The 27350-nt window shown below is 35.6% G+C and overlaps 1 protein-coding gene across 8 annotated transcripts in view; it reads right to left on the reverse strand.

Moving 5' to 3' along the window:
• Positions 1-4815: 4815 nt before the first annotated feature.
• SCN2A (sodium voltage-gated channel alpha subunit 2) overlaps positions 4816-27350 on the reverse strand; it is a 95791-nt gene continuing 73256 nt past the window's right edge. For 7 of the 8 annotated variants that reach the window (XM_068544972.1, XM_068544971.1, XM_068544967.1 and 4 more), the window contains 9 exons: positions 26835-26989; positions 25073-25246; positions 21440-21562; positions 20155-20436; positions 18773-18826; positions 15848-15985; positions 15378-15482; positions 10008-10278; positions 4969-8487 (listed from right to left, as the gene is read on the reverse strand). In XM_068544972.1, coding sequence (XP_068401073.1) covers positions 7292-8487; positions 10008-10278; positions 15378-15482; positions 15848-15985; positions 18773-18826; positions 20155-20436; positions 21440-21562; positions 25073-25246; positions 26835-26989 — 2498 coding nt within the window. In that variant the 3' untranslated portion in view covers positions 4969-7291. Of the gene's footprint in view, positions 8488-10007; positions 10279-15377; positions 15483-15847; positions 15986-18772; positions 18827-20154; positions 20437-21439; positions 21563-25072; positions 25247-26834; positions 26990-27350 lie in introns of all 8 variants that reach the window. The other variant, XM_068544973.1, reaches the window with a different exon arrangement.

The following is a 27350-nucleotide window of genomic DNA, read 5'->3' on the forward strand; positions in this document are numbered from 1 at the left end:
TTGGTAAATTTAAGAAAATTGAAATCGTATCAAGTATCTTTTCCAACCACAATGCTATGAGATTAGATATCAATTACAGGAAAAGATCTGTAAAAAATACAAACACATGGAGGCTACACAATACACTACTTAATAACGAAGTGATCACTGAAGAAATCAAAGGGGAAATCAAAAAATACCTAGAAACAAATGACAATGGAGACACAATGACCCAAAACCTATGGGATGCAGCAAAATCAGTTCTAAGAGGGAAGTTTATAGCAATACAAGCTTACCTCAAGAAACAGGAAACATCTCGAATAAACAACCTAACCTTGCACCTAAAGCAATTAGAGAAAGAAGAACAAAAAGACCCCAAAGTAAGCAAAAGGAAAGAAATCATAAAGATCAGATCAGAAATAAATGAAAAAGAAATGAAGGAAACAATAGCAAAGATCAATAAAACTAAAAGCTGGTTCTTTGAGAAGATAAACAAAATTGATAAACCATTAGCCAGACTCATCAAGAAAAAAAGGGAGAAGACTCAAATCAATAGAATTAGAAATGAAAAAGGAGAAGTAACAACTGACACTGCAGAAATACAAACGACCATGAGAGATTACTACAAGCAACTCTATGCCAATAAAATGGGCAACCTGGAAGAAATGGACAGATTCTTAGAAATGCACAACCAGCCGAGACTGAACCAGGAAGAAATAGAAAATATGAACAGACCAATCACAAGCACTGAAATTGAAACTGTGATTAAAAATCTTCCAACAAACAAAAGCCCAGGACCAGATGGCTTCACAGGCGAATTCTATCAAACATTTAGAGAAGAGCTAACACCTATCCTTCTCAAACTCTTCCAAAATATTGCAGAGTTAGGAACACTCCCCAACTCATTCTACGAGGCCACCATCACCCCGATACCAAAGCCAGACAAAGATGTCACAAAGAAAGAAAACTACAGGCCAATATCACTGATGAACATACATGCAAAAATCCTCAACAAAATACTAGCAAACAGAATCCAACAGCACATTAAAAGGATCATACACCATGATCAAGTGGGGTTTATTCCAGGAATGCAAGGATTCTTCAATACATGCAAATCAATCAACGTGATACACCATATTAACAAGTTGAAGGATAAAAACCATATGATCATCTCAATAGATGCAGAGAAAGCTTTCGACAAAATTCAACACCCATTTATGGTAAAAGCCCTACAGAAAGTAGGCATAGAGGGAACTTTCCTCAACATAATAAAGGTCATATATGACAAACCCACAGCCAATGTTGTCCTCAATGGTGAAAAACTGAAACCATTTCCACTAAGATCAGGAACAAGACAAGGTTGCCCACTCTCACCACTATTATTCAACATAGTTTTGGAAGTTTTAGCCACAGCAATCAGTGAAGAAAAAGAAATAAAAGGAATCCAAATTGGAAAAGAATTAAAGCTGTCACTGTTTGCAGATGACATGATACTATACATAGAGAATCCTAAAGATGCTACCAGAAAACTCCTAGAGCTAATCAATGAATTTGGTAAAGTAGCAGGATACAAAATTAATGCACAGAAATCTCTTGCATTCCTATACACTAATGATGAAAAATCTGAAAGTGAAATTAAGAAAACACTCCCATTTACCATTGCAACAAAAAGGATAAAATACCTAGGAATAAACCTACCTAAGGAGACAAAAGATCTGTATGCAGAAAATTATAAGACACTGATGAAAGAAATTAAAGATGATACAAATCGATGGAGAGATATACCATGTTCTTGGATTGGAAAAATCAACATTGTGAAAATGACTCTACTACCCAAAGCAATCTACAGATTCAATGCAATCCCTATCAAACTACCACTGGCATTTTTCACAGAACTAGAACAAAAAATTTCACAATTTGTATGGAAACACAAAAGACCCCGAATAGCCAAAGCCATCTTGAGAAAGAAAAACAGAGCTGGAGGAATCAGGCTCCCTGACTTCAGACTATACTACAAAGCTACAGTAATCAAGACAGTATGGTACTGGCACAAAAACAGAAACATAGATCAATGGAACAGGAGAGAAAGCCCAGAGATAAACCCACGCACATATGGTCACCTTATCTTTGATAAAGGAGGCAAGCATATATAGTGGAGAAAAGACAGTCTCCTCAATAAGTGGTGCCAGGAAAACTGGACAGGTACATGTAACAGTATGAAATTAGAACACTCCCTAACACCATACACAAAAATAAACTCAAAATGGATTAAAGACCTAAATGTAAGGCCAGACACTATCAAACTCTTAGAGGAAAACATAGGCAGAACACTCTATGACATAAATCACAGCAAGATCCTTTTTGACCCAGCTCCTAGAGAAATGGAAATAAAAACAAAAATAAACAAATGGGACTTAATGAAACTGAAAAGCTTTTGCACAGCAAAGGAAACCATAAACAAGACCAAAAGACAACCCTCAGAATGGGAGAAAATATTTGCAAATGAAGCAACTGACAAAGGATTAATCTCCAGAATTTACAAGCAGCTCAAGCAGCTCAATAACAAAAAAAAAAACCCAATCCAAAAATGGGCAGAAGACCTAAATAAACATTTCTCCAAAGAAGATATACAGATTTCTAACAAACACATGAAAGAATGCTCAACATCATTAATCATTAGAGAAATGCAAATCAAAACTACAATGAGATATCATCTCACACTGGTCAGAATGGCCATCATCAAAAAATCTAGAAACAATAAATGCTGGAGAGGGTGTGGAGAAAAGGGAACACTCTTGCACTGTTGGTGGGAATGTAAATTGATACAGCCACTATGGAGAACAGTATGGAGGTTCCTGAAAAAACTACAAATAGAACTACCATACGACCCAGCAATCCCACTACTGGGCATATACCCTGAGAAAACCATAGGTCAAAAAGAGTCATGTACCAAAATGTTCATTGCAGCTCTATTTACAATAGCCAGGACATGGAAGCAACCTAAATGTCCATCGACAGATGAATGGATAAAGAAGATGTGGCACATATATACAATGGAATATTACTCAGCCATAAAAAGAAATGAAATGGAGGTATTTGTAATGAGGTGGATGGAGTTAAGAGTCTGTCATACAGAGTGAAGTAAGTCAGAAAGAGAAAAACAAATACAGTATGCTAACACATATATACGGAATCTAAGGAAAAAAAAAAAAAGGCCATGAAGAACCTAGTGGCAAGACGGGAATAAAGACACAGACCTACTAGAGAATGGACTTGAGGATATGGGGAGGGGGTGGGGTGAGATGTGACAGGGTAAGAGAGTGTCATGGACATATATACACTACCAAATGTAAAATAGATAACTAGTGGGAAGCAGCCGCATAGCACAGGGAGATCAGCTCGGTGCTTTGTGACCACCTAGAGGGGTGGGATGGGGAGGGTGGGAGGGAGGGAGATGCAAGAGGGAAGAGAAATGGGAACATATTGTATATGTATAACTGATTCACTTTGTTATAAAGCAGAAGCTAACACACCATTGTAAGGCAATTATACTTCAATAAAGATATTTAAAAAAAAAAAAAAAAAAAAGAACTGAAAGTAGAACTACCATACTACCCAGCAATCCCACTACTGGGCATATACCCTGAGAAAACCATAGTTCAAAAAGAGTCATGTACCAAAATGTTCATTGCAGCTCTATTTACAATAGCCAGGACATGGAAGCAACCTAAATGTCCATCATCGGATGAATGGATAAAGAAGATGTGGCACATATATACAACGGAATATTACTCAGCCATAAAAAGAAACGAAATGGAGTTATTTGTAGTGAAGTGGATGGAGTTAGAGTCTGTCATACAGAGTGAAGTAAGTCAGAAAGAGAAGAACAAATCCCGTATGCTAACACATATATATGGAATCTAAGGGAAAAAAATATGGTCATGAAGAACCTAGTGGCAAGACGGGAATAAAGACACAGACCTACTAGAGAATGGACTTGAGGATATGGGGAGGGGGAAGGGTAAGATGTGACAAAGTGAGAGAGTGGCATGGACATATATACACTACCAAACGTAAAACAGATAGCTAGTGGGAAGCAACCGCATAGCACAGGGAGATCAGCTCTGGGCTTTGTGACCACATAGAGGGGTGGGATAGGGAGGGTGGGAGGGAGGGAGATGCAAGAGGGAAGAGATATGGGAACTTATGTATATGTATAACTGATTCACTTTGTTATAAAGCAGAAACTAACACACCATTGTAAAGCAATTATACTCCAATAAAGATGTTAAAAAAAAAAATTGGATGCTTAAGTTTCATCCCCAGAGATATGAATTCAATTGGTCTGCTTTTGGTTCAAACATTGGCATTTATTAAAGCTTCTCAGGTATTTCTAATAGGTAATCAGAACTGAAAAACATTTCAAACTTCTCATAATTAAATGGAAAAACCAAATCTGTGTCACTTGCGGAATTTTGTTTATATATTATAAAGAGTGAGATCTAAGCTCACTTGGAATTTTTGCTTCCAAAATTATAGAAATGAATATGAAGATATTATATGAACTTTTTCTAGTGCAGCAGATTATTAGGGGCCTAAGTGTACAGATCTGTTGTCTACAGACTATAATAAACAAGAGATTTGGTGAACAGAAAAGAAAAAATGAGAATATCCTTAATCAAAAATACTGAGAGCCCAAGGAAGTGATGGAAAAGTATATAGAAAGTACATCAAGAATACATAGGGAAGGAACCAAAATGGAAAAGAGACTAACAAAACAAAACAAAGCAGTAGGTAGACGGGAAGGAGAAAGGATGCACAACTTAAAATGCTAGTCAATTTTTTATTAATTTTTGTAATTTTCCACTGCTCTATCCAATACCATATCTAGGTTTTGGGCCAATATTAAAACTAGATATCCAGTACACTCTTCTTAATTAATTTCCATTAAATGAAAAAATTTAAAGATGAATTATTATATTCAATGTGTATTTTTACATTTTTTCTGACAGATCATTTTACATGATAGAAATTTACCTTTAAATGGCATTTCAAAGATAGAAACAAAGACAGAACAATTAAATACAAAAACAAAAGCAAAAACTTTATTCTTTTGGCTTGATTGTAATGTGGTTTACCGTTCTTTATGGTAATAGCATTTTCCTGCATGCATTTCACCAACATACTACAAGTCAATAGCTTTAGTGTAAAGAATCTACATTTAATGTTGCTTGTGAAAGAAACACAAAATGTTTTGCTGTAACTGGTAATATAATTTCACTTATATAATTTTTGTTGAAAAGAAAAGCTTGGACCTCATATCATATCTGATAAAGTTCTAATGCCATATGGGTCAGTAAGAATAAGATCTACCTGTGTGAACAAACACTGGAAAAGACTGATGATTTACTGAATAAAAGGACTAGGTGGAAACATCTGATACAAGTGATGCCAAGAATATCAACTGATCGTTACTTAAGCCTCTTTTGATGATAAGGCATCACTATTTGAAAGCAAATAAATGCTGGACTCAGTCTGAGATTTGTTTCACATTGAAATGTGTGCAAAGTTTACTGTACTAATAAAAAAAAGCAGGAACCTACATTGCATGTTAGTCTTTGTTTCTTATTTTGTGAAGTGCTTTAATTTAAAAGTGCTAGGAACAGAAACTAACAGTAGTGACTGTGACATCAACCTGAAGATACTTTTAATTTCCCATTTTATGTACAAAAAGCTGAAAAATAAAATAAAATGAACTTTGTACAGTATTTATATTTTCTTAGAAAACTCTAACCATATATTTTCAACAGAATTAAGCAGCTTGCAACATGTTTGTACATCAGGCTTTTTACCGTAGAGTATTCAATTAAGATTGGAAGGATAAAAACCAAGAAGCTCTTTATTGTTTGCTGCAACCTATTGCTTAATGACATGAAGAATGAGGTCTTGATAGAGCAATTTGCTTCACTTTACCACTGACATATATGGCTTCCCATATTAGACTTCTGGACAGTGGAAGGAATAAGATGCAGCAGCAGAGGCAAGATAAACATGCAGCAGTGACAGCTTCAAACTATAATGGAACCAATTACATCATATTACCTGTTGAAAGCTTGCAAACTATACTTACTGTGGTACGTATTTGATGCAATAAATACTGTGCTTAAGTCATCATTTTTGTTTGCTCAAACATGCACCACTGGGTAAAATTACTATTTACAAAGCAGACTTTTATTTTTTAAATTGACATGTACTATGTCAACCTTACCAAGAGCAGAAGATGGCTAAACAATACTGCAGGAAAAAGCAGAATCAACTTTATAAAGTGACGGGGGGTGATGCTTTTTGGTCAATTCAGGTTTTAGAAAGGACTGATAGGATATTTTTATTTTATGCCAAAGGACACTTATCAAAAATGTTATAGTCATGCTGCCAGGACTCTGAATGACTATGTAATGGTGTGTGTGTGTGTGTGTGTGTGTGTGGTGTGTATACATATATATGTATATACACGCACATATACATATATACATATATACAGGTACATGTAATGGATTATGAAAAAATAAAACAACTTTTTAATGCTTGTGAATTCTATGAAACATTTACAGGCACAGTAAAATTTTTCTGGATGAGACACCTTAAAAACATGAATAGCTATTTAAGCACCTCAAAAATCTAAAAACATCCTGACACAAGAAGTAAACTCTTTCCTTTTGTGATGTGATTTCTTTTCATGTGAGAATGAGAAGTGCAGCATGCCTTCATTTAAAATATATCCAGTTATACAGTAGAGAAACATAGAATTTCTTACCTTTACTCCCTCTCCCCAAACATAAACCCATTTACAAAAATAGTCACATATAATAGTAAACAACCTGTGGATTAAAAAGAAAGTGATAAATTCACAGCATACATTTCATAAAAATGTGGCAGGTGTGGCAGTTAGAACATAAACAGTGGTGACAATTACTGTTATCAAGTGTCATGTGCTGAATTTACATAAAAATGTAACTTCCCTCCCCCCTTTAAACTGGTTCCTAGAGTCTGAGTAGCCATTACTCTCTGCTCTTCAGCAGTGTCAGCTGGTTGTGAACATAGAAACCTCCTGTCGATGTTGTTTCTCTGGTTTGTTGAGCCTCAGTTTGCTGACCAGAGGCCCCTGTCTTGTTATAGGCACTGACCTTAAGTATACAGTTGTAAAAACAGTCAGTTTGGCATTGACCTCCTGTGGGAGTCCTGTTGACACAAACACATCACCATCACGGGCTGTAAACAATTGATCACAAAATGGAATATTCTTTGTTTCTTTTTACTTTTTACTTTCCCTGATATCTTTTCCTTTGTCTTCCTTTTCTGATTTGTCTTTTTCAAATTTTTCTTTTTCCGGTTTGGTCACACTGTCATAGGAAGGTGGAGACGTGGTAGAAGGTGTCACATCGGTTTTCTCTGGAGTTGAATTCTCATTTAGTTTATCAATGAGGATATCTTCTTTGATGGGTGTTCCATCACCTTCTTTACCTTTGTCCTTCTTATATATACATGAAACTTTCTTAACTTTTTGCTTCAAGAGGTAGCGTCTATAAGCCCTCTGGATAACAATAGCAGACACCTCCTCTTGTTTGCGTTTCAAAGTGGTTGTAATGGGCTCATAGGAGACTTTGGAGGGGTTGGATGCCATGAATCTCTCTTCCATCTGTATTCGAAGGGCATCCATCTCTCCACTCTCACCCAAAACACGCTTTGTAAAGGCAAATAAAATGTCGAGGCAGTGGATCCTGTCCCCACTGACCATGGGCAGATCCATAGCAATGAGCTGGACTTTGTTTGGTTTTGCTATGAGAAGAGGAGGATCCAGGGCAGCTGCAAAATCAGAGAGTTTGGAGAACTCTATGAATTGGGTGGCATCGGGATCAAACTTCTCCCAGACCTCATAGAACATCTCAAAGTCATCCTCGCTCAGGGGCTCTGCGCTTTCTTCAGTAGCAACACTGAAGTTCTCCAGAATGACAGCGATATACATGTTCACCACGACCAGGAATGATATGATGATGTAACTGACAAAAAAGAAGATCCCCACAGATGGGTTCCCACAGTCTCCCTTAACTGAGCTGCCAGGGTGATCTTTTTCAGGGTCACAGTCTGGAGGTCCACTATTCAGAATAGGTGCTAGCAATCCATCCCAGCCAGCAGAGGTGGTAATCTGGAACAGGCAGATCATGCTGTTGCCAAAGGTCTCGAAGTTGAACATGTCATCAATTCCAACCTCCCTCTTAACATAGGCGAAGTTGGACATTCCAAAGATGGCGTAGATGAACATGACCAGGAAGAGCAGGAGGCCGATGTTAAACAACGCAGGAAGGGACATCATCAAAGCAAAGAGCAGCGTGCGGATCCCCTTGGCCCCTTTGATCAGACGCAGGATTCGGCCAATCCTGGCAAGACGGATCACTCGGAACAGGGTAGGGGACACAAAATATTTCTCTATCAGCTCAGCCAGAAACATACCTATGGAAAGCCAAGATAAAACAAAAATAAGGTTATACTTAATGGCAGCAGATGAAAATTTACATTTCTAAGGTAAGCACTAACTAGTTTTACAAAATGTGGACATGAGAATTAGGGGTACACACACACACACACACACATTTACATACACAATCTGCAATATTTTTTAGCAAAATGAAACTGGTATGTTTAGTGTTATAACATTAACACCTTTATACTAACTGAAAGTATTAATGGTCATTTTTCCTGGTTCAAGAAAAGCATCTATAAAGGACACAATGTATATGGCAGCCAAGCACAGAAATTTAAGAAATTTATGTTTCTTAAATACTAGTTCTAGTGTTTGTATAAGATTTAATGGATAAAGCATATGATTTTTGGATCAGGAATATGAGAGTTCTTATTCTTCTGAGATGGTTTTGATCCATTTTATTTGGGAGGTGGCAGAACAACGTACTGGAGACAATCCAGGCTTTCAAGACAGACATACTTGGGACTGAATCCTGGCAATGATTTTATGCATTGCTAAATGGTGATAATAGCTACTTTTGTTGTCGTTGTCAGGCTTAACATTTACTAAGTCTTTTCTTTGTGCTAGGCACAGTGCTAAGTGCATTTACTTTCATAATCTCATTTAATCTTCACAACACCACTTCACAAAAATATTCCTTGGAAAGCTAAGGATTGGAAAGGTGAGGTAACTTGCCATAGGTCACAGAGCTGGTAAGTAGTGAAAATAGGGAAGCGCTCGGTCAGGTCTGTATGACCCAGGAGTCTCACCCCTTAATCACTGTATTATCCTGCATATCACAGTCGTCAGGATCAAATGGAATGCTACCTTGTCTTTCTATTTAACCAGCGAAAGTGTATAAATAGTGGAATACTATTTTTCTCTCTATGTATATGTTCTCTTTCCTCAAACAAGCAGAACCTTACCTCTAGCACCTGATTTAATGTCCTACACACAAACACTTCATATGTATTGATGAAATGAATTTGCTTTGAATTTTTGAACAAAATGTGTACTTGTGAAAAAGAATATTACACACCATAGAAAACTATCTGAACCCAAAGATAACATGAAGCTTGTATGAGTGTGAATATATATAAACACACAACATGATATTCCAATTATCAAGGACAATTATTTATGGACTATTTGACTACTTGTAATGATTTATATGTGTACGTGTGTGTGAATTGTTTATTCAAAGCAATACTTGTCTATACTACAGGAGTATGACTGAGTACAGGAGTATTAGGCCAAAGTTGCAGTTATTTTCTTCTGAAATGAGACAAGATGATAAATGAAACCTGCAGAATATAAATTCTTTTTTTTACACATCATTTCATACACAGCATGCAATTAGAGAAATGACAAGCTGAGAATGGACTAATAATTAGACTTTTATTTGAAACTTCGGGGTGAATGAGTAAGATTAGTGAAAAAAACTTTAAAGCTTTAAAACACAAATTTTCACTACTAAATTCCTTAACTGAGTAAAAGCAGCTCTTCTTACCTACGATGGAGAGAATGACCACCACAAAATCAAAAATATTCCATCCGATGGTGAAATAGTAATAACGAAGAGAGATTAATTTCAGCACACATTCTCCAGTGAACAGAACAATAAACACCAGATTAATCCAGTACAGAATGTTTGTCATTTCTTGACTCTGGTCATCAGTTTCCACCATCATGGTGACCATGTTGAGGCAGATGAGGATCATGATGCTGATATCAAAGACTTGTTTGGTTACAAAATCAAAGACCATCCCTTGAAATTTGTTCTGAAACAAAGAGTATGTAAAGTTCACTTAGATACTGAAAACAAAAAAAATCAAGTTCAACTTATCTGATTTTAATATAGCAATATGAAAATGTAGCTTTTATTAAAAAACACTCTATGTTTGTTTTACACTTGGAAGAAAATTTGTATGTTGGAATATCCAACTCTTTCCAAATGTATTTGTTTTATTTACACTGTTCATGATACCAGATTTTATAAACTGATTTTATGTTAAGAACCGCCTGCTAGGTTCTCAGTGCCCAGAACATCACCATGTGTACAATGGACAGTTAGTAAATATTTGCCACTATAATGAATCTTTGTTATTGCCTGTGTTGGGGGTGAGCATCAAAATTAACTTTGAAGAACTAATAAATAAATACTTCTCTTGCTTTTTCTGTCCTTTTCCCCCCTAGTTTCTCCCTTTATATACCCCCCAACCCCCAGCAAAGCCAAAGCGTCTTAAATTCTACCCTAATTCTACCTCAAGGTTCAGTTGAGAAGATGTTTTTAGAATTATAGTTCAAGAAAAAGGACATTATGGGGCCTCCCTGGTGGCGCAGCGGTTGAGAATCTGCCTGCCAATGCAGGGAACACGGGTTCGAGCCCTGGTCTGGGAAGATCCCACATGCCGCGGAACAACTAGGTCCATGAGTCACAACTACTGAGCCTGCGCGTCTGGAGCCTGTGCTCCGCAACAAGAGAGGCCGCGATAGTGAGAGGCCCGCACACCGCGATGAAGAGTGGCCCCCGCTTGCCGCAACTACAGAGAGCCCTCGCACAGAAACGGAGACCCAACACAGCCAAAAATAAAGAAATAAAGAAATAAAGAAAAAGGACATTAGTGGAATAGTTGGTGAAATCCAGTTAAATTCTACATTTTATTTTATGGTATTACACCAAGATTAATTTCTTAGTTTTGCTAACCAATCTATGGTTATGTAAGAGGTTAAAATAAAGGAAAGTAGGGTGAGGATTTTGTGAGGTAACTCTTCTATAAGAATAAAATTATCTTTAAAAAATTACAGTTCACAATGCAAATGTTCAAACTCTGCCCTATTCAATTTGGACCTTATTCCAAGCACTAACTGGCCTTACGTCTTGTTTATGAAATTAAGTCCTCATCTTGTAAACCAATTAAGCCGACTGGACCCTATTTTCTTCCTTTTTGCCCCTATCTGCTTGGTATTGAGGCACTCTGGAGCTTGGGCCTTGGCTTACCTCTGCTAGGTTGTCCTCTACCTTCTCAACTAGAACTACAGACGTTCTGCTACCTCTACGCTCATAGTCTGCTTTCCCAGATCGACACATTTATTGGTCTGGATTCTCTATGTTAGTGTTTTGTCCTCTCCCTAGTAGAAGCATCCATTACTCCCTATTGAAATTCTGGGACATCAAACACCACCTGTTTGTTATATTTTGCTATTTTCTCTGAATACATATTTAGCCTGCTGGGTTGGACTTACATTGTTTCAGCTGGGTCTGTCCTTCTAGGGCCTTCTTCAACCTAATAAATGCATCTAATTCCAGTTCTAAACACTTCGTTCTCAGCTCTTGTGTACTGAAGTTTACTTTTCCAAGGCTAGTTATGGTCCCCTTATTTCTACCCTTCTGATATTTCCTACCACTCTTGTACCGTATCATTTTATCTTGTTTATCTGTCTCCTCTGTCCTAACACCTCTGTCAAGGGGTATTATCAGACAGCCCTTCTCAGTCTGGTGAATTCTAACTCAGTTTTAAGTTTTAAGCACTCTGTGATCTCAGAAAACTTTGTGCTTACATTTGTCATAAAAGTGATGACATTTTATGACATCAATTGCTCTTATTTAATTAAAACTTTTTTCTCTTCCACAGATATAGCACCTACAGAATGCTATAGAATCTACACTGTAGAATCTACAGTGTAGTAGATTCAAAATTGCATAAAAATTGCATAAAATCAGAAACTTGGTGTTTATTTTCATATCAGCATGATCAATATAAAGCTCCTTAGATTCCCTGTCCATTTAGTTTTCCAGTGGATTACCTCAACGTACAACTCCAATTCCCAATTTAAATCCTAGAATATGCTGGAGGAAGCTATATAACCTTGGAGGCCTTGTTCACCAAAGATTTATGTTCTCTCACTTTACCTTGGCCCTTGACAATGATTAGCAATCCTTTGTCCCTCACTTGGTCCCAGGATAATTTCAAACTTCTCAGAAATTTCCCATTCTCTTGCCCTCTAGTCTTCTTTTTTGAGAACATCAAAGTCAACGGGTGTAAAGAAACTCTTCTACTTCCTTTTTCATTTCATATTATCTTGTCTCCCACACCTACTTTTTATATATTACTCCAAATTCATTGGAGGACTCAGTCCCTTTTGCTCTCTAACCTAGACTACACTGTTCTTGAGCCACATCCTGCACAACTTTATTCTATATTTATTCCCTTTCTCTTCAATCTCTTCTTCTCCAGAACTCCTGCTTTGCTATGAACCTAATCTCTCAATCTTTAGAAATTTTATTTTACTACTTCTTCTAAACATTCATTCTCTTTCAGACTCCCTTTTTGATTGTAAAATTCTGTAAACTAGCATCCCCAATTTTTTCTCCATTCATGTCCCTACTTCATATTCTGCATGACACCACTATTCATCCAGTTGTGTAAGGCAGAAACTCATAAGTCATCTTTGTTGCTTCCTTCTTCACCTCTCATATTCAATTAATAAACCTTCTAATTTCACTCCTTTGATAGCTTACAAATCCATCTATTTTATTCATCTCTACACCACTCTACCTATCATCTCTGAAATAGTTCCAAAACGAGTCTGCAATGCACATACTGCCTCTGTCAGCGCTGGTTGAGTGATATTCACAAAACCCAAACGGCCCAGGTCCCCTTCAATGGCTTCCCATTGCTCTAAGGACAAAGACTACTCTTGAACATGGCCTATGAAGCCCAGAAAAGTGTGGACCATCCTAACCTCTTCATTCTCCCCATGTCCCAAATGAAACCCCACCCTCTGCACTCCAGCTCACTGGCCTTCCTACCTCAGGGCCTTCACATATACATTCCTCTTCTCTTCCCACATTGCCTACTGACACTTCCTCATTCTTCTCCATGCCTCAGCTCATGCTTCAGTGAAGCCTTCCCCAACTTCCCTGATTCATCAGTCCCCTCTTTCATATCAGCTCTCATAGCCAAATGGATCTTTCCTTCTTGGATATTTCTATATTTGTTGGGGTGACTATTTGATTACCAAATAGACTCTTTATTGTTAGATATTTAAATCTGAATGTTTAGCATAGTACATTGTTAATGAACGACTGAATGGATGGATTTTACCAAATCATTTCTTAATTTGCCAAATTGTTGCCAATAATAGTCTAGTTAAGTGCACTGGTCGTTTCCTGTGCATCCCTGTCCCTGCCAGGTAAATCTACGTCATTTGATGTAATTAAACAGCCATTTAAAAATTTCTTTCTCAATCGTTTATCTACATATATATGTTGCCTACTGATAAATCTCACTCCTTCACTGATTTACCTCTTCCTATAATGGTGAAGTGCCCAAGGCTTCATGCTCAGCACTTTTTGGGTCTTTTTTTTTTTTTTTTTTGATATATTCTAATTATCTTTTAAAAATGAATCTAAGCTTCAGAGCTCAACTGAATTATGTCTGACAATGACAACTCTAAAATCTTTGTCTCATATTCATAAGACCTAATTTTTCCAAATGCCTTTATAAGACTTTGTTAGTGCAATCAGTAATTTTACAAAACATTAACTGTTTTACATTCTTCATTATCTACATGTCCTTCCTTTTTTCCTATATTTTATAGCTGCCTCATCCCACTGAGTCTTCTTGTTGGCTCCTTTATTTCCTATGTTCCAGTCCTACTGGCATGACCCCATATTGTGGACTCATCTTCTTGTATATAAGGGTTCATCTTCTTGTCTGAGGCCCAGCATTATTTTGTCTCTAACATCTTCTCATGCCAGTCTCTAAAATTCTTTTTCTTCACATTACTATGCTGTTCACTTAACTATATTATATTTTCATTTGGCTTAATTAAGATCGATTTCTTCAGACTCATAGTGGTAACCTTGACTCATTTAACCCAGAAAACCTTGTGTTTACTACTCACTATTTCAAATATATCACTATTCTCCACTGCAATATTTATTTCCATGGCTTTGGAGTATACATTTTCTTATATAGGGCATTACTCTGCTTTACTCCCCATCCATTCAAGTTGTATTATTTCTCAAAGAGTAGGCTCAAATTGTCCATTCCTAATGTTTTGTCCAATATAACTATCCACTTTCTTTGAGCTTTTGGCTAACTTACAAACAAAACATGGGCATGGCCAGTTTTAGCTTGGCCAGTTTTACATCGCCACTAATGGAGTCATAGAGTCATGATTCCTGGGGAACACTGGATTGCCTTGTACCATGTATACCTTGGGGGAGGACTTCTGAAACATAGAAAAACTCAGGAACTCTCCTGACAACAATTCCTTGCAGCAACCAAACAGAACCAGTAGCCATTGGCAAATATACAATTGGAATAGCCATAAAAAGTCTTAAAGAATGATGTCATCTGATTTAGGGGCAAGATGCTAGGAGGAAATAGATTTTTCTTAAAAACCAGGAAAAAACAACAAGACCTGTGACTTTTTGCATTAATGATTCCATTCAATCTGCAGAATTGGACAGAATATGGGGCATATCCAAGAGGTACCAATTATCTCAATTGGTCCCCACTGCACTCTGAGAACATTCAATATTCCCACACTATGTATATATGAATATGTTTTCTTCTCTGCGTTATTAGAAGCTCCTCAATGACATCAATCCTATGGAATAATATTGGCATATAAGTCTAAACATTATTATTAATATGTATTTTATGTCTGTATATAAAATATATTACATAATTTCTACATAGTATGTATATATAAATTACAAATACTTAGGCTATTTAGGCTAGCTAGTCACATTGTTAAGGCAAAAACTTTGTTTTGCAAATGCACAAAAATTAGTATCTAGCAATTTGGGCTGTAAAAGTGATAGATAGCATAGATTTTATTAATGATGAAAGTATGTTGTTCTTACAGCAGGTCGAGGTATGGGTTTTTGTGGTTTCTTTGAACCCAGTTTTTTCATTGCATTGTAGTATTTCTTCTGTTCTTCTGTCATAAAAATGTCTTGACCTCCAAAGTAAAGAAATGAAAGAAAAACTTGTAAAAATCACGTTCTTTGCTAGCTACAAAATTCATCTTAGTAACTGTGTGAAAAATGGCTCCACATTCTATTCTAATGCTACTAATTAATATATGTATTTTAGAGATGCATATATCCAATGCATAAATTATGCCATATTAGTCAGATTTCTATACTGGAAATATCAGTACGTGCTATCTGAATTATCAATCACTTAAAAACTCATAGATGATTAAGTCTCTCAAAACAATTTCTGAATTTTATATTCTTTCTTTTTGTTGACTGCATTTGGAGCCAAAAGGAAACAGTGTGATATGTTTAGTTCACATTTTAGAGCAAGGATGAAGTTTTAGTATACTTATCTTCTTTTTCTGTTGGTTGAAGTTATCTATGATGACACCAATGAAAAGATTCAGAGTAAAGAATGAACCAAAAATAATAAAGATGACAAAATAAAGATACATGTACAGATTGTCTTCATACTTGGGTTGTAATTCTACCTACAAAATATGAAAAATGATAACTATTAGACCTAATCCATGTTTCATAAAAAAGACATCAGTGAATTTTCGATTCTCAAAGCATGTCTCTATCACTGGAAATTAAAAAAAAATTAAACAGATTTTATGAAACATCAAATCTAACACACCTATTGAAGAGTCTCTAATACAGTTCACTGAGTTGAGAAAATGAAACAACTCATAGAAAAGTCTGAATAATTAAAATTAATTTCACCCAGTAAATGCCTAGATTATGAATGCACTTTCAATGCAGTTTCAAGACCCCAATGGGGCATGCAAAGTGAGGATTTCCTCTTCCTACAGAAGAGGTGTTGTAGTCACACTATTCTATGTTAAAACCGTTCAAATTTTACCCTCTCTGACTCAGCTTCTTCATCTGTAAAATGGAAAAATATAGAACCTACTCCTCATATGGTAGTTGGGAAGGTTAAATGTTACTATTGTATATGAGAGGTGTTAGAACAGCACCTGGCCAATAGTAAGAGCTAAGAGTAAAGGTTTGATTTCTATTACATATTTCTGTTGATAGACTAGAATTATTACTGTACGTGTGGACATAGGTACATCAGTAGGATCTTTCCATTCTGAAAATGAGTCTATTGATTCATCCTATTCAGCAGGCCTTAGGCATTGTTTTTGTAACAATGATACCCTCTCTCATCCAGCACAGTTCTGATGAAAAATGTATGATGGTTGGTTTAAGCTTTGGCTGTAATCTGTAGTTCAGGTCTCACAGGACATTGTTCTAACCAACTCAGTTAACTAGTCACAGGGGACAATGAATGCAGGTAATGACCCATTGTGTCATGAAATCAATTTAGAGGGTAATGGCCAACATGAAATTTTCTTTTCTAATGAAATAGGGTAAAATAGAAAATATTGGAAATATTGTAAAACTGCCTATTCTTTGATAAGACTTCTATTTTATTTATGCATGTGTGTAGTGGACAGTGATATAAAATATTTTAAAATGTCTTAAAATTAAATACAATACAAACACAAAGGTGCACAGTACATAAGTGTTAGATGTAATAAACTCTTTTAAAGTGAACTTTACAACCCAAGATGTCAGAAACCCTTGGTGTATCCTTCCCAAACATAAATTCTACCATCTCTGCTAGAGGTAATCATTATCCTGACTTTTACGGTAATTATTTCCTTGCTTTTTCTTTAGAGTTAGAACCTAAGTATGCATTCTTGAACAACAAGGTTAGTTGTGTCTACGTTTTATCTAGTAGGAACATTTGTTATAACAGTTACATTTTAAGATTCATCTGCATTATTATGTATACTGGATTCATATATCATTTTCAATACTGTTTAATATTCAATTATTTGCCTATTTCTACTACTTTTGAGTTGTTTCCAGTTTTTCACTAATGCAAAAAAAGTTATGCTCATTCTTATACAGAGATTCTCTTATATATGTACACAAGTTTCTATAGAATATATTGCTAAAAATGGAATTGTGGGGTTAAAGAGTATCTTGAACTTTAATGAATAATGTTGGTAATGCTCAACTTTTTTAAAGGAATATTTATCCATTTCCCCCCAACCAGCACACTCGAGTTCTTGCTGCTGTTTATTCTTAGCAGCACTTGGTATTGTCAAACTTTTTATTATTGCCAATCAGGAAGGTTTGTAGGTAGTATCTAATTTTGGTTTAAATTTGCATTTCTCTATTAATTAATGAGAGTAAGAGTGAATAACTTGTCATAATTATAGTGGCCAGTTGGACTCCATCTTTTGTAAAGTGCTTGAAAGCTGAGGGGTTACATAGCAGATAGTGTATGCTAGGTTATTAAGGAAGAAACTGAAAGCAAGTTGTGTGTCATGTAGGTTATTGATAAGAAAGGCGGAGAGAATTTTAAATGAATTAATCAAATAGGTAGGAAACCACTGCAGAAAATGAGATAATGTAAGAAAGCCAGCACAGTGAGTGGTAATAAATAATAAGTTATAATTATTATTCAAAAAACCCCATAACTGGGATTCCTGATAGTAATAGGTACAATGCAGGGTGTTAAGCTCTCTCATTCTTTTTTTTTTTTTTTAATAAGGTGAAAAAAAAATCAGGAATTCTTTCTAAGTTACCACCTGGTTTTTGGTGTCAGGGATATAATATTTTGAGCTTAATTACTATACTCTGGCAATATATCAGAAGTCAATCTCTGTTTCAAAATGTGATTTTCTCCCTTATTGTTAGTGAGAAATTAATGGAGATGATACAAAAACTTTCAAAAGTGCTGATGTGTATAAGGTAGATTATGAAAGCCCCTTTTTCTACCACAAAAATCTCACTTCCCAGAGAGAAACACCATTAGGTTTTTTTATATGTTTATTTTGTCTTCTGTTTGCTTTTTTTACCATTAGTCAGATCCTTCCTATCAGAGGAAAGATCAAAAGCTGGAAGAAATCTGTGACAGATGAAGAAAGTGCCTGTGAGGGCTTTTAATTCATGGCCAGAACTATCAGAACCAAAAATAAGATGTCTCATTTTACAAATAGAGTCAACAAATTTTTAAGTGCCAGGTACCATGCTAGATACTAGGAAAGATATGTTAAAAGATTCACAGTGAGTAGAGAAATACATTTAAATCAAAGTTTGGAAAGTGTAATGTAAGGTTGAATATTTTATTTTTCTAATATAGATGTAATCTATAAATTAACCTATGATTTCATTTTACTGACAATATCATTAAATAACAACACTGCAGAAATATTCACTGGATCAAGTTAAACAATTTTCTCTCTAAACAGACTTACATTTCGTGAATCAACAGCTGCATACATGATATCCATCCATCCCTTAAATGTGGCCTGTAAAAAAAGTCACATCATTTAATTTTTTCCCTCACAAATTATAATTCTAGACAAGAGATTAAATATCAGATTGATTGATTCAAAACAGGTATATAAAAGATTCATTCAAAACAGGTATATAAAATAGTTTTGAATTAATATTTAAACTCTTTGGGCAAAGTTTTATAACATATGCATTGAAAACTCTTCCTTTGTATTCTTCTATAACATCTTTTTATGAAACCTTAACATCTTTAATGAAATCATGATGGATTATAACAATATGCTATCATAAAAGCAACTATCAATAACTTTTGACTCTGCTGTATCTAAAGAATATATAACATGAAATAATTTCACGAATATAGTACTACCTTCAGACAAACGAAAAAATATGCTGTGTTGTTTGATCTTAATGCTTTCTTTTCTGCTTATCCCTTTCTAAGTGGTATTATCACCAACCATCAATCATGATGGTGTGTTCTTGAAACTCTCCTCAGTATTGCTAAATATACTATTTTGAGGCAGTTATTCTATAAGAAGCAGCATTATAACCTGAAGCAAACATTATATTTAATTGAAATTTACTTTTTAAAATATTTTGGTTTTGTGTGTTTGTGTATATGTGGGCATAGTAATCCTGAAGACAAGTCTTATACATTTTTTTTTCAGTTCCTTAGTGCCACAGGACCCTGCAATATTTATCTAGTGCTGGGTATTGTGTAGGTGGATCATCTCAGGGAGCATGTGGACATGACTTAGAGTGGTCAGTTGAGAAGTTGAATGGATTTTTATGAAATTATAGCAGACATAATAGACTCGATAGGAAGGTTTTCATTTGCAAGAGAGCAATCTCCCTATCTGAAAGCATTCAAGCAGCAGGGAGGAAGAGGGGAATCAAGGTAGGAGTTCGTGTGAGGGTACATTTGGTTACGGTGTTGGTGAAGGTTGGGTGGGTGGAGACTTGGCGAGGGTTTAGAGACTGTCTGGTACCTGAGAAGGAGGACAGAAATCTACCACCCCTCTCCCCACCACCTTTCCAACCCCACCCTCAGGCCACTGCCTCTACTTTGCTTAGATTAGGGATGGGGGAAAACAGTAGGAACCTACACAGAAATCTCAGTAACAAAGACCTGTGCTGGGGACCTAAGGCTTAGTCTGAGAGACTATAAACTTTGTAGAGCTGTCCAGTTTTCAACATGGCGCAGAAAAGACAGTTCGTCCATGACTGAGGAAGAATCTAGGCAGATGGGCTTGAGGAAGTATGTATTTGCAAACACTGAGAAAGAAGAATTTTGGGCTCCTTTTCATAATACATCACAGTGAATAATAAGGTGGTTACTTACTACTTGAAGTAGAGAAAGATACCCAAGTCCCACATTATCAAAATTGACTTTCACGTTCTTCCACCGGGCAGTTTGGTTGCTCTCTATGAGGGCCTTACACTCACTGTAGTTGTTGACCACGCTGACATCAAACATTTCTCCAGTGGTGTAGTTAATACAGTGATAAAACTTGCCAGCAAAGAGATTCACTCCCATGATACTGAATATTAACCAAAAGATCAGACAAACCAGAAGTACATTCATTATGGATGGAATGGCTCCTAAAAGAGCATTGACAACAACCTGGCACAGAAATGAGATGGAAAAAGAAGTGAAAAGCGAGTCAGATCTATGGAAGGACTAGGAATTTAGGTCATTATATATGCAAACTTGATATAGAAAATATGAAAATCATTCTAGTACTGAAAATTTGATTCTCTTTTTAAAAATTAAAACAGCTACTGCAAAAACAGTAGATTTTAAATTGGTAAAGTGAAAAGAATTTAAGAGCTAGCCATTCCTTTCTATGCAATCATGTGCATACAAACATAGGAGAACACACACCTACATACATCATCTGTTTCTGGTTGTTTTTGCAACATTCAGAGAAAGTCCTAAGTAGCTATTTTAAAATATCACAAAAAAAGCATCTAAAAGTTCTTTTTTGAATAGCTAAATGTACCGAGACAGGGCATCACCATTTCCTCAGTGCTGAGGGTATGTGGTCTCAGGTTTTGTGCCCCAGGGGATGACAAATGGCAGCACAAATTCCTCTGAGTTCTTTTGTACCACCTTTCTAAATGAGTGTTAGATTTCCACAGCTGTCCTACTTTTTAGCCATCTCAGCCTTCGTTTGAAAGCTAAAAGGCCAGATTTGAACTTTAAAAGGCTCAAAATACATCATAAGGAGCAGGCAAGAAAAATGATGGGGAACGATGTGGTGGTTTCAAATTACAGTGAGTGGGATTTCGTGCACGTTTATAAATGGAAGGAACATAACTAATCTTGACTCACATCAGAAGCCTACACAACATGCTAGAAATTTCCCACAGAGTGAAAAAATCTAGTTAGAAGCAATCTAATCGTTTCTAATTAGAAGCAACCATTCAGGCATTATGTTCACATAATGTGAGTGCCTCCAACAATGTCAAGTTTATGGATGTCTGACAAATATTACTGATTGATTGGTTATGTGAGTCTGAATGTAGAAGACACAAATTCAGCATGGATTTGTCATGTCTAAGGTTCAAAGCAGCAGTTTGTTCTCAATTCTAATTCCAACAAATTCTAAAGCATTTGGTCTTACCCTCATTCCTTCAAACCGGGATAAGGCTCTCAATGGCCTCAGAGCTCTTAGTGTTCTGAGGGATTTGATGGCACCAAGTTCTGAGTAACCCAAAGCATTTGCAGTTAAGCTAACCAATGAGACCTATACAGAAAAAGCAACACAGTTTTCTCATTTACAAACAAAAATGTTTACACAATTCAACCTTGCTCTATGTAATAAACCAGTAGTTCTCAAACTTTAGTGAGTATCAGAATCACCTGGAGAGCTTGCTGTAAACACAAATCGCTGGCCAAGGTTTGAGGTGGGGCCTGAGAATTTGCATTTCTTCGAGTTCCCAGGTGAGGCTAATGATACTGGCCTGTGAGCCCACACTCTGAAAACCACTGCTATAAACTTATGAAAAAGAAGAAGCTATATGTGTTTTTTTTCAAGATTCTTGACAAGAAAATTTTTAAAAATTAAATGTAAAGCAAGAAAAAGAATGACACCGAAATGAAATTTTCATCTATAGATCTGTAAAACTTTATCATTCCTCATATTACTGAGCAGACCTGAAAGAGAAATTAAAACTTAATACAAGTATGCAAGTAAACTACGCAAACCACTATTGACTCTGAATATAAACACATTCAGAAAGATCTAGGTTTCTAAACAGTGGCTTAGTCTTCCTGTAAATGTCAGTGTGAGGGTATAAGATCATTAATTAGGGAAAATTAAAATAATTAAGTAAAAAAAAAGTTGAGATTTTAGTATAACTAATTAGAAATTGTCAGAACAATGTTTTCTTTAGTCATTTACACAGATGACTAATGCAGTTGATAGAAGTTCTAAAATCTCAGCTAAAAAGGAAAAGAACACTGTCATAGGTGGCACAGAAATGTCCGATTTCTTTGAAAATACATAGAAAAATCATTAAAGCTATATAAACTAAAAAAAGATATTTTCTCCTAAAGTGCACCTGAATTTCAAAAGTAGAAAAATGAAAACAGATGTGTAATATAGGTTTTAAGAATATGGTGTTAGCGTATATTTAAAAAATACATTTTTTAAGAAAAATAAGTGAAGCACAGAGAAAATTTTTAAAACAAAACTTGACTTATTCGAACTAATTCTGCACATGTCATCTGAGATAGAAAAACCTTTAAATTTAGAAAAAATTAATCTATAAAAATTTCTGAAGTGGTTTTTATCTTTTTCCTAAAATCTAAACTTTTAGGCTTTGTAAGTCTCCTCTTCACATATAACTGAAAAATAGTTACTGAATTATCATTTGTTGTGAAGATCTTCTACATATAAAACAAGAGGACCTATAGTACTTTATCTTCTCTAAAGGCAAAATGAAAAAGAGATAGGCATAAATTAAAGGAGGAAAGATAAAAGTTAGACATAAGAAAAAAAATTCTGAACCTGGGCAGTATTTATTGGCTAAAGAAGTAGTAAAATATTCAATTTAATATGTCTTGTGTAGCTGAATATGAAAAGGAGATACCTGTAGACCCTCTTCTCTTTTTGATCTTTATTGGTCTTTGGCCTGTAAATAGTAATCTCCTTCTATTCCATCACTGACACCTCCACCAAATTTCTCTCCCTGAAAGAGTGAGCTTTTCTTGTCACTTTCCACAGACAATTCTTTAGCGGCTTCATTACTAAATCATATATCTAAATCTCTTTGTATGGCATCTCAGGTCCTTCAACCTCTTCTCCAACTTACCTTTCTTACCTTATCATCCAATTACAGAACGCTTTCCCTCACTTGTTTTGTGAACAAGCCCTGCTTGGCATGCATCAGTGTTTTTAAGGCTTTGGTGTCCTTCCCCTCATCTGTACCTGCTGACATGTCATCCCTCAAAAGCCAGCTCACACTGCACTGCCCTCATGAAGCCTTTGCTCCTTCCTCAGTGAAGCAGATGGCACTTTTAATATAGATGTCATCTTCTCGTTGTATACTGTCTGTCCTCACTAGTTGTCTGTAAGCTCCCATAGGCCCAGAAAAATGGCATTCATATTTGTCTCTTCCATAACAAAATAGATGCTCAATAAATATATTTGACATAAAGCAAAGTATCGATTAGTTTAATACATTATCATAATAGTTTTCTTAAATCTAAGAAGGTACATATCAGGATATGCTAGGTAATATGAGTAGCAGCTTATAGACTTTAAATAGATTTCTCTTAAGAACTTCTTTATATTTAGGTACTGTTGACTTAATGCCTTTATTATCACATAGATATATTAAATGCCAGATATTTTTATTAAAAATCATAGCCACATACAGAAAATAAAGAAAAGTATCATCCATAATCTCATTATACAAATAAAATAACTGGTATTGTCTTGGTATATTTTTCCTTTGTTTGTAATGTCCACACATATGTGGTTTTAAGTATTAGTTATTGTCTTATTTCATTGCCAGTAAACTTTTGATATAATTCTGCATGTAGTTCTATATGTTATTTAAGAATAGATTTGCTTTAGGCAGATTCAAGGGAAAAAAGATATTTTTGTCTCTTAAATTCAAAGAATTCTCTTTGTCTCTTACAAATTTTTTCCTCTGTTTGGTGATTAGAAAACTCCTACTAAATTAAAAGTTGATATATTTTTCACCTGAAGTTGTAAAAAATAATTTTCTCCATGAAAGGGTCCATTTTTTTCTTTGCTAGCATCATACGTAAATTTTATATTTCAAAATACATCTTTAATTGCCAAGGAATTATGATAATCAACAGAATATTATCTTTAAAGTACACTACTTAACACATTGTGCTTTCCTGAAAATTCCAGAGTCCTCCTCCTCCGTTAGCTCTGAGCACCACCCCGTCCCCTCCCCCCAGGTTTCCTGTCCCCTATTCTCACTGGCTCGCCTAGTCTTTTCTAGACAAAAGGCCTTTAAGTTCCTTTCTAGTCTTTCAAAATGGACTATTAATTTAAAAGGGGTTTAAGAAGTAAATCTCCAAAACTAAATGAAAGTGATTTAAAATTTTTTTTTTTAGTTAAGATACTATATGCATTAAAAAAGGTGAGATCTTCCTCAAAATTTTCCCTCAAAAATCAGGGCATAACCTCATATTCATATTTTTAAAGCTTCATATTCTGATACTGCATCTTTATTTTCAACACCATCGTGGTTTCCCAAAACTTTTAAATAATTGGTCCATAGCCAATCTGTTTCTACCATCATACAAATCAAGAAGTGTCTCTTGCTATTTGGACTTTCAAATTTTTTTGTAATTAGTAATCCACCTGTGGGACAAACACTTGGCAACAGGCTCTGGTGATGATGAATATAGTAACATCAAAGATGCCCTTGAAGAATTTAAATACAGTTATTGTATGAAATGTGAGAGTGCTAAAAGCAAAACTTCTATGTTAATATATTATTTTGTATAACTTGGAATCTTAAATATTAATTTAAACTAAATCAGTACATACAATAAGTTCCATTTGACTGTTTCATCTCTGAAAGTATATACATTTAAACCAGCAAAAAAAATTTGTTTTGGGGCATTTTCTTATTGGGAACATGGGAACCATCATTTATATTTGGGGCCATGCAGTACTTACTGAGTGCCTTTTATGTGCCAGGCACCATTGCTAGCACATAGCATTCACATGCCAACAGAATGAAACAAGAATGTGCAGAATACTCACATCGACAATCAGGAAATCTAGCCAGCACCAGGCATTGGTAAAATACATTTGAAAGCCGTATGCAACCCACTTGAGAAGCATTTCCAGGATGAATATATAAGTGAAAACTTTGTCAGCATATTCTAACATGGTCTTAATGGTTTTTCGCTGTTCAATATATATATCTTCAAAGGCCTGTAAGTGAAAAAGCTTCACTGAATTTCATTTTCATAAACTGTCTCTAATTGGTATTTTATTAGAGAAAAACATGCTGCAAGCCTCTTCTCAAGTGCTTAAGGGTGGAACACTTTGTGCTTCCCAGAGCTGCACTTTGCTTTATAGTTATCTATATGCAAATGACTGTTGACTCAGCATTTATCAACCAATTAATTCAAATAATTTTTAAATTTTGGTATCAGGGTACCCCAAAAGAGCTTAAAATTTTTGAGACTGCCAGCTGCTTCTCTCTATAGCAGGAGGCAGAAAATCATCTGCAAGCAGATCTGCTTTGTTCAGTGCAGAGTTGTGGACTGTAGCCCTTCAGTAACGCAAATGTAAGGCAAGGAGCCCCCTTAGCCTGGGAAAGGGGAATGGATTATGATCTCTAGCTTTCTCCTCTATCTCTCTTGCTCAATCTGGGCATGTGTGTGGTGTATATCTAGAACCTCCCTTTGCCACTATTTTGCAGAGCTCTTTGGAAAGGGAGGGGGATTTCATTTGCAGGAGTCCCTAGGCCGTCTGGAACGAAAAGAGCATTTATCTAATTCAGTCCTCTTATAAGAAAAACTATCAGGGTAACCTGGTGGTTTGGATCAAGGAGAAAGGAGAATTTTTTTTTTTTTGAGAAAAGGGGGATCTGGGCTTGTAAGTGGGGCTCAATACAAGGGCCTAAATGCTTTTCAGCTCTATCTATAGCTGAAGCTAGAAGCCCCTCAGAAGCCAGCCTTTGTGCATGTTGGTGCACTTTGGTGAGCTCTGACTGGGTGTAATTGATAACCGTGAGCTGCTACAGCAAGGGCACTAGTCACCGACAAGATGTCACAGTTCCCTCTCTACTTGGCATTAAAACACAGAGCTGACCCTCTTTGCTCCAAGTACATGACAGGCTGCAGGATCCTTAATCAAATCAGAGGTGGGCTTTGAGGCCTCCAGATATAATGCCATGATCCTCCTACTGAAATCAACTCACCAAACACTAGCAACTAATAGAAAAATAAACAAATAAATGTAACCACATTTACATTACCAAATGGAAAACGGGACACACTGCTTTCATTATGTTAATCAATATTTTGACCAAATTGACCATTCTGTGGAATGAAATCAGATATAAAATAAGTTTGTAATGCTTTCACTTTGCTACTCATTGGTAATTAAGTTAGTTTACTATTTGCCATTCAGTGTGATTGGCACTAGTGAATCAGCATGAACAAGACAGGTGGGTTTTATGCAGCAATGGAGCTTATGTTAAACAGTTTGATATTTAGCTGATAATCCCATATCATGTCTACATACTCATTCTTAACAGGAACTAGTTCTGATGAGTAAAAGAAAGATCCTTGCTTAAATATTCACAAAAAATCATACTGATCTAAATTTGATTCAATCTGAGGCCTATTCCAGAACAATGAAAATTGCTATTTAAGTAGTGTGCTAAAAATATCATACAATGTCTCTCATATTCACAAACACCTTTTTGTAAAAACATGTAAGAGGAGGTTCATTAAGGGGAAAGGTGAAGGATTTCAGGTAAAAGTAAAAGAGCAAATCATATTTCACCTACCAGTGCCCCACTGCTGAGCAGAATCATGAAGACAATGAAGGTTTCGAACCAGTTATGCTCCACTATCTTATAGCAAGTTTTTCTCAAGTTCCACCAGAGTTTCCCTTTGCCTTCTTCTATGCTTATCTGACAACACTTAAACTTCCGCACACAGTCTAAAATACGTCCAGGTAAATGAAGAAAAAAATTACTCTTTGATTATGTATATTTGTGTTGGTGTGAGATTCATCTACATTATTACCTGATATATTGTAAATAACTTTATTTTTTAATATGGCTTTCACTTGTAGAAATAGAAATCATCTATACTTTTTTTACTCGTTCATTCAACAACTATTTTTTAGTGTTTATGGGACTATTATAATGAATTATATTGCATTATAAAAACATATTATAGAACAACAGAAAGAAGTAAAATCACCAAAAGTTGATATTTCCATCCTATCCTTACCCTATGAGTACGATTCCACTCATATACAGACTTTATATATATTTGATTTCTAATTAGTTAACTTA

The sequence above is a fragment of the Eschrichtius robustus genome, chromosome 5 (genome assembly GCF_028021215.1).
Source record: "Eschrichtius robustus isolate mEscRob2 chromosome 5, mEscRob2.pri, whole genome shotgun sequence".
Taxonomy (NCBI): Eukaryota; Metazoa; Chordata; class Mammalia; order Artiodactyla; family Eschrichtiidae; genus Eschrichtius; species Eschrichtius robustus.